Source organism: Engystomops pustulosus, chromosome 6 (assembly GCF_040894005.1).
Source record: "Engystomops pustulosus chromosome 6, aEngPut4.maternal, whole genome shotgun sequence".
Lineage (NCBI taxonomy): Eukaryota > Metazoa > Chordata > Amphibia > Anura > Leptodactylidae > Engystomops > Engystomops pustulosus.
This window is the reverse complement of record NC_092416.1, coordinates 170,989,853-170,998,508: the sequence shown is the minus strand read 5'-3', so window position 1 is coordinate 170,998,508 and position 8,656 is coordinate 170,989,853. Positions and strand designations below refer to the sequence as shown.

General features: G+C 43.0%; 1 protein-coding gene across 1 annotated transcript in view; it reads left to right on the top strand.

The window, feature by feature from the left end:
* ACSF2 (acyl-CoA synthetase family member 2) overlaps nucleotides 1–7,269 on the top strand; it is a 44,495-nt gene extending 37,226 nt beyond the window's left edge. Inside the window, exons 11-16 of the mRNA XM_072112375.1 lie at nucleotides 3,058–3,165; nucleotides 3,292–3,443; nucleotides 4,111–4,252; nucleotides 4,327–4,437; nucleotides 5,061–5,129; nucleotides 5,738–7,269. Coding sequence (XP_071968476.1) covers nucleotides 3,058–3,165; nucleotides 3,292–3,443; nucleotides 4,111–4,252; nucleotides 4,327–4,437; nucleotides 5,061–5,129; nucleotides 5,738–5,788 — 633 coding nt within the window. The 3' untranslated portion in view covers nucleotides 5,789–7,269. The remainder of the gene's footprint in view (nucleotides 1–3,057; nucleotides 3,166–3,291; nucleotides 3,444–4,110; nucleotides 4,253–4,326; nucleotides 4,438–5,060; nucleotides 5,130–5,737) is intronic.
* Nucleotides 7,270–8,656: the final 1,387 nt, after the last annotated feature.

The window sequence follows — 8,656 nt, the reverse complement described above, 5'->3', positions numbered from 1 at the left end:
CAAGCTAATTTGCAGGCTAAAAGGCTCTATTTTCTTGAGACGATGAAGTGTGTGTCCCCAAAATAATAATCTGGTGGACCAAAGGATCTCCAGTCTGACACTGAGCTTTGGTAAGGAGTGCTTGAGACACACCAGATTGTTTACTACATGCTGACCACCAGGGATAGGCCCAACATCACTCGCCATTTTTCTGTATGGTTGTTATCTGCATGAGCTGAACTTGGCTGAGACAGCAGACAGTGTACTATTGGGCACCATACAAGAGGACCTGAGGATAATGCCAAATACCATGTACATCCATTGTATTTAAGCATACCCAGTCCTTTTGTCTGAGTAGAGACACATTTACAAAGTAAAGATGAATTCCAGTCAAAGTTGATAGTAGGTTTTTGTTGGTCCATGTTGTGACATACTGACATATACACATACTGTGCAGGCTGGCGATTGTCTATCAGTTCGCCTCCAAATGCAATTCAGTCCTAGTAATAATCTAAAAGAGGTTTGACTGTAGTCGAGTTGAGAAAATTATGTAAAGTTCTCTGTTATAAACAGGAATCAAACCAGTGATGGCAGAATCCTGATATTACTGTGTGCTTGCCTCCTCTGCAGGCAGTAGTTCTTATAGTAGTTATAGAAGGACTGCAAAGGGTTTATTACTTGTGAGTACCTGTAATAAGAGGCAGATTCTTTTGATAGTCCTGCTGTACCTTCATCCCCTGCCCCATCCTATGTAGATTCCCTGCGCTCCCTACATAAATCACTTGGGCCACTTTTATCAAAACCAGTGCGGTCTGTACTAGGTGTAGTTTGCCTGTGGATTGTGCAGGGGGCGCCAGATTCATCAAAATCTGCCGCATGGTCTTCATGAATCTGGCGCCCCCTGCACTGCTCGGGAAGCGTGCACCAACTTTTTTTTTTTTGGTGCATCTTCAACATAGAGGGGCACATGTATTATCGCATCTCCGCCAAAAAAATGCTGGGATTTTAATGTTTTTTTGGTGCAGAACTGTTGCAGATCATTTGTAATGAGTTTGCGCCAGAAAGAACAGATGTTTCCCACTATCCCGACACCTCCGTCTTTTTTTTTGCGCAAGTGGGCGTGGCCTAACGTTTCCACATTATCCTCCACATTTATGTGTATTTTGTCGGCATTTTTAGGCGCAATTTTTGGCGCACGATAGACCAGGAAAAAAATTGGTCAGATAGCAAAATTAAGGTGCAGTCCATGTAAGATTTTGGCGCACATCGCACTGATTTCCGATGCCGACAGACTTGCTTGCGCCAGAATTAGTAAATCCCCCCCCGGAGTGTGCGACACAATTCTGTCAAGTTGCAGTGATAAATGTGGTGCATGGTCCGACTCTGCGCCGGAACACCCTTTTATGTGCTGAATTTTCTGTCTTGTTGGACACCGTGCCACCGCGACGCAAAACTGGCGCAAACACTTCATAAATACATGTGCAAGCAGATTACAGGTTCTTTTCAGTGCAAAGACAGAAAACTGGCGCAAATGCTTTAATAAATGTGTCTTCCTATGTGGATCCCTTTGCCTTCATAAGTAGATCTCCAGAGCCTTCCTAAATAGATCTTCAACGCCGTCCTAAGTAGATCCCCCTACGTGGATTCCTTGCACCTTCCTACATAGATCCCTGCGCCTTCCTAAGTAGATCCCCTGTGCCTTCCCACATGGATTACTTGCACCTTCCTACTTGGATCCCAATCGAATTCCTACATGGATCCCCTGCTCCTTCCTTGTGGATTACTTGCACCTTCCTACATGGATCCCCTGCACCTTCCTTCTTGGATTTCTTGCACCTTCCTACGTGTATGTCCCGTGCCTTCCTATGTGGATCCCACTTGTCTTCTATGGTGCCTTTCCAGGAATGCAAGGGGTTTGGGTTACATATACTGTAGAATATGAAGAGGTCCGTATGGGCACAGCGTGCGGCCATCTTAATGAAGCCAGGGTCTAAGGGAGACAGTGAGAATAGCGGATGCACTGCAGTAGCCTGGCATCAGTCCTTCGTGCTGTTTTTGTAGGAGCCTCGTCCAGCAGGAGACACTTTCTTAGCGCAGGCAGTATTTATTTTCTCCCTGTCTGCTCAGAGGACTGGTTCGGTCATTCTCTTTTTTAAAGAGAACCTGTCACCAGGTTTTACCCCAATAAACTACCAGCCCCCTCAGGTAGGTTATAAACTGTCCTTTCTAGAATTCCCTCTTTAATGAAAAATATCCCCCAAAGCTGGACAAATATGACTCTTCTCACCTCATTTTTACATAAGATAAGTCAAGTTTATTCTTAGTGAGGGTTGTGTCTTTTAGGCAGCACCTATATTTGGTTCTATAGCACCTAGAAACTTGCTTTTTGTGTCCATATAAAAGATAAGGATCTCATATAAACTAATGAAGCAGAGAAACGGGCAGCTAAAGACCTAGTTGGAAATGCAAGCTGCAGCTAAAGATCCAGTTCCCGACTATTTTTTTTAACTGCCTGTATGTTTAGTTCTGTAGCTCTCACAGACCATCTAAAAGATGACATTCTTATCCAAAGATAGGACTTCTGAAGTGACTCTGCAACCACTATTCTTGACTCGTCTCATGCGAAAATGACGTAAGAAGAGTCATATTTGCTTGACTTTGGGGGGAGATTTTTTTTTATAGGTAAATGGATATGTTTCCACATAAAAGAGGGCATTCTAGAAATGAAATTTTATACCCTACCTGAGAAGACTAGAAGGGTAAACCTGGTGATGGACTATACCTTTTTAACATTGACTTGTCATTTTGGTGAGAAAGGACTGTAGAGTCCATGAACTATCTATCTGTAGGACTTCATGGCCAGCATGGCCGCCTAGAAGTGTTTTGGAAAATCCCCCGGACCTCTCACGAAGCTGCCACATGTCTCTTGCTTATGAGACAAAGGAGGGGCACCTGGAAAGCGTCCAGGAATATGTATTTGGAGTAGCCCCTGCACAGACGTTTAACCCCTGCAAGTTCTGGTCTCCACATTCTCTTCTTCATCTTTATAATCTGGTGACATTGTGTTCTTCATTACAGATTGGGTTCGGCACAACAGAAAACAGCCCGGTGACGTTTGCTGGATTTCCCAATGACGATCTTATTAGAAAGTGCGACACCGCAGGTCACATTATGCCCCATACTGAGGTGAGGTCTTCTCCAAAATCTTTGACTAGTTGGGGGCATATCTTGAGGGGGTTGCAGACAAGGGTTGGCCTTTTACAGATTTTGCACTTGGGTCTTCTTCTCTTGATATAGTTTTCTCTATTTCAGGCAAGAATAGTAGACACCACCACAGGTCAGCTAGTCCCGCTAAATACCCCCGGGGAGCTGCAGATTAGAGGTTACTGTGTGATGTTGGGATATTGGGCCGACAAAGAAAAGACCCGAGAGACAATTACCCCTGAGAGGTGGTACAAAACTGGGTAAGTGATGACAGCTGGAGGTTTTACAATGTATCGAGAATAGAGGCCATGGTTCCAAGAATGAATGGAGGGACAGGTCAAGCTGAGCCATCCGCCGCCTGTGGGACTGTCGGAGATGATGTGGAAGACTATGGAGCTATCTCCGGCAGTGCCAAACAAATTAAGTGGTATGATTAATTGTCAAGCTGCCTTTCATTGGTTTGGGTACATGGGATAAGATGTAGGATCTCAGCTGATAAGCAAGTTATCCTCTACCCAAAGGATTTGGCATAATTGTCTGATAAATTTGGGTCCCATCAATGGTGTTTTCATCTACAGAACAAGGGTTTCCTGCCCACCATCTTGTCTTTGGTGGTGCATCCAGAAGGAGAATGAACGACGAGGTGTCCTGCTCGACTAACTACCATGCACAGCCAACTCCATAGTCATTGGCCTTACCCAACAGCTGCATATACTGTACATAGGTGGAGATCCCAGAATTTGGGCCAACATCTATCTAACATGGCATATGGAATATTCTGTTGTACAAGAAACCTCTAAAATAGAACCCAACATTAAATTAAAAAAAAAGGTGTAAAGAGAATCTGAATCAGGGGAGATGTTTGACCATTATGTCTGGACACCCATCGAATGTTGGTCTAAGACAATGTCATGTTCTCTCTACTAGAGATGTAGCCACAATGGACGAGTATGGATACTGCCGGATTGTCGGACGCTGTAAGGACATGATTATCCGTGGGGGTGAGAACATTTACCCCGCTGAAATAGAACAGTTCTTGCATACTCACCCCAAAATAATGGAAGCTCAGGTAAAGGGGAGGAAATGGACAAGTAAACGTCATTTGTAGGGGTTGTCTTCTATTATATTATTCTATTGTTGCAGGTGATTGGAGTGAAAGATGAAAGGATGGGGGAGGAGATCTGCGCTGCCATCAGGGTCAATGCTAACGAAAATCTGACTCCAGAGGAGATCAAACAATACTGCAAAGGACAGGTGAGCCCGGGCATAGTATCCTCTACATAAAAACTAGGAAAACCGTCACAGCTTTGTCAAATATAACATATTAGTGTTCACCGACCCCCCCCCCCCCCCTCATTAACCAGACATCATATTTTTAAAATGTTGTTCTTTTTGGGTTAATTTTTTAATAACCCTTTTAGTCTTACATTGATGAAGCTGAGGAAGGACTTGCTTTTTGCAGGTTGACTTACAGTTTTTCATGGTATCATTTCATGGGATATAAAATCTATTACTTTTTATTCTATTGGTAGTTTTGATAAACAAAAATTTTTGTTTTTTTTTATAGTATTTACCATGGAGCCTGTACAATGGGGTAATTTTATAACTTAGGTTCTTAAAGGTCAAATTGGACATCTGAATAGTTGACTGGTCATAGTTATGAGAAGAGCACTTAAAATTGCCTCTCCCCTATGCCACAGTGGCCATATATTCACAAACACATCATCCTGTCCGGCAATGTTAGAACTGCAGAGATTGTTATAAAATCTTCTCATGGATACAGCAGGCTCATAACTATGAGTCCGTTGAATTTAATGGTTTTGTCTTAGGTAATGTAAACTAAATTAAATCTTCCTTTGTTCTTTTCTACTCAACAGATCTCTCATTTTAAGATTCCCCGTTACATTGTTTTTGTGAATGGCTATCCTCTTACAGTTTCCGGAAAGGTAAGTGGGTACAACAAGAGGTGCCCGGCACCTAAATTAAACCCACATCATCTAAGGAGTCTAAACTAGAAAGTTTTTGGCTATCCACTAGATCAGTGGTTCTCAAACTTTCTAATGCTGTTCCTCATGTTGTGGTGACCCCAAACCATGCAACTCGCAGTAAAAACACAATAAAATTGCGGCTCCGATGGCTTTAGGCGACCCCTGGTTTTGGTCGTTCGAACCCTGCTGGGGTCCTGACCCACAGGTTGAGAACCGCTGCACTAGATACTTGCTGATCTATTAGGGTCCGACATCTTGGATCCCATCTGATCCGAATAATGGCACACTACTTCCTTGCTTGAATGGAGCCAAAGGCTTGTTGCCTCTCCATTCATTTCTTTTGGGACTGCCATATGGCTGGTAGTGGTCATAGAGATGAATGGAGCGCCAGTGTTCCTGGATGACCACCATTCATATAAGGAATATAAGACCTCAGTCTCAGGATCATTGGTGATCCCAAAGATTGGACCCTCATTGATCTACACATTGTAACCATCTTATGATCTCGGTCTAATCCTTTAATTGCCTTTTTGATATCTCCGTTCATGTTTTGTCTCCTCTTTCAGATCCAAAAGTTTAAACTAAAGGAAATAATGGAGAAACAGCTGAAACTGTGAGGAATATGGGAAAAGGATCTGAAATGATGAAGAACACGTCGCCGTCCACTTCCAATTCACTATGTAACCTTCCCGTGACCACATCATATCCTGCTAGACTTAATAATGATTTTCCCAGTTTTCTTGGAGATGACTTGGCTTGTAATACGTATACTATGGGATAGGTCAAGCACTTGTCTGTGGGGTATTAGTGATATCATCCCTCAGTCCAGGTCCATTCATGCTCCCCATGTTCTGTGTCCCCGCGATTGTGATGTACAGGAAGCCTGCGGGTCAGTACACTAATACCCATGTACAATATACCAGAAGCCAAAGTCTCTATACTACCAAAGCCCTTAAGTAGTTTTATGTAGATATTTTTTAAATTGGATTCTTAAAATTTTAATACCAAACCCAATAGATATGGTTATCTCTTCCAAGGTACTGCTTTTATTTGCAAAGGGTCAGGCTAGTGTAGGGAGTTTTATGGGCAACTATTTCTGGGGGGGGGAGGGGGGGAGAATATCTATAGTGCCCCCTATTGAAAAGCCTTGAAATATAAACCAAGCCAGAGACCCCCATCTGCTGTACTACCCAGGGTAGTAACTTGAGGGAATGTAGTGGAAGACGTGGCACAAGCTTTTTACTTTCCTTCTAGAGGAGAGCTAACATTTATGGTGTACTAATAGGATTTGCCAAAAACACCTATAGATTTTTTTTGGTAGGGGGAAGGGGTCCTGCAGCTGGAGAAGTGGCTGCTCATTGTCCTGTTTTTATACTTTGTTCACATGTCATAAGATTAGTCACTCACAGTCACATGATCACGAGCTGGGGCATCTGCATACGAAGTCTGGCAATGCTTCTTGCAAAAAAAAACATATATGTAAATTAGCTTTCCCCTATACACAATGTTTCTCTAGTGCCATTTATTGGAGATGGCTACATCAGTAACTTTTAGCCTTGCAGATATTGGTCAAACTAGGTTCTTTTCCGAAATCGCTGACATCCATCTGTAGACAGTTGTGTCGGGGTTATTGCCTCTCATCAGCACAGGGCAGGACGCAGCCAGAGCAAGACACCTTTTAATAATCTCTGAGGAGGTGCTGCTTCTACTGCAGAGACTCTATGTTAGAGCTTCCTATCTACACAACTTCCCGGTTGCACAGAGCTGAAGTAGATAAATGAACAAAATTATAACTTCTGAACTATAGTATAATATTCTGGTAAGCATTTGGGTAGATTTAGGTATTTTTTGTGTTTTTCCAAGCCCGGAAAAAAAATGTAATGGGGAAAAACTAACAGGAATCGTTACACGGACAGCGAGGGCCAATGAACCAAAAATAGTTCATGTGAACCACTCTAATAGTTCTGTCAACAGCACCTTGTTGACTGAGAGAAACAGGACGGGATCAAAACAACCTTTTTCTAACCTGGAAAAAGGAAGATTTTACATTTGCCGACTACTGAGCCAAATTACTGCAGCTTCTTCGTAAAGAATATACTGTACAAAATACTAAGGCAAATCTTTACAGTCCTACTGGTAAGAACAATGCCAGTAAGAAGTTGACATTAGGAAATAGCTGTTCCTGAATGATGTCTTCTCCACGTCCATGATCATCAGCATTGCTGGTATAGTGAGTGATGAGGGCAATGGCATCCTCCATGACCCTATCACCTCCGTGCCTCCACCTTGGCCACCAATGAGCCACCCTTACCTCTTGGCAAGGAAGCACCACCAAGGAGGAGCCAGAAGAAGACGAACTATGACTCCTGTCTTAGAATGGGGCCAAACTAATTTGGGGATCTCTAAATCTTTGTCAAGTCTGGAGTCCCAAAATCTGTGGTCCAGATGCCTTCTCTTTCAGGGATAGGACGGGGGTGTAGGACCCTTATTATATCAGCACATACCCCTATCCCTTCTCTCTCCTGGTCTGGATACTAGGACACCCATGATCTGTAGGGTTCCCAGCACTCAGTCTACGTAGAGCCACCTCTCTATCCTACCCAAATGTGAAACTCGGGTCAGGAGACCCCATTCTCAAGGTGCTGCCCCAGAAGTTGTGTGTTTTTATGTTTTAATATACCTCACTCTTTTAGGTTTCATCTTCCTCACTATATTATGTCACATATTTGTCAGAGATTGCCAAAGACATATATATCGTCTGCAAATATTTTACACATACACCTGACAATCTCAATATATTCCTTATGTTAGCCTTGTATATTCCTTATGTTAGCCTTGTATATTCCTTATGTTAGCCTTGTATATTCCTTATGTTAGCCTTGTATATTCCTTATGTTAGCCTTGTATATTCCTTATGTTAGCCTTGATGTGCCATTACTGCTATGTGAAGAGTTGTACTTGGCACTCCATACTTTATTCTCTTTATACTCTGTCTTTTCTTCCATATTCCCGGACCTGATTCTTATCCATCACAGTTTTGGACTGTGCTTCCAAGGGGATGATATAGGTGGAATAGTAATATTATAAGAGTTTGTTCCATCATGGTGGTCTTACCATATCTATGGCACCTCCTATTGAATAGACTAGAGAGGTAGTGCGCATGTGTGGCCATCGTTTGGTTTGATCCGATTGTGGGCTTTCGAGCATTGGGAGATCAGAATAACCCAAACTTGCCTATTGCCTTTCAGGCACGGCATCTCCCCTTACCACCAGTCTTTGTACAAGGAGGCTGAATAGGTGATCCTGTGAATGATGCACTCTCATTGTAGCCTCATAGTGGCCAAGTGCTGCATTGACGGGCCACCAATGTGGCCTCAACGCAGTCTCTAGGTACAGTGGCGTAACTTGAAGCTGGTGGGCCACAGTGCAAAGTCTGTGCCAGGCCCCCGACTATAATGTATGGTTTATAATACTATTTTTATATG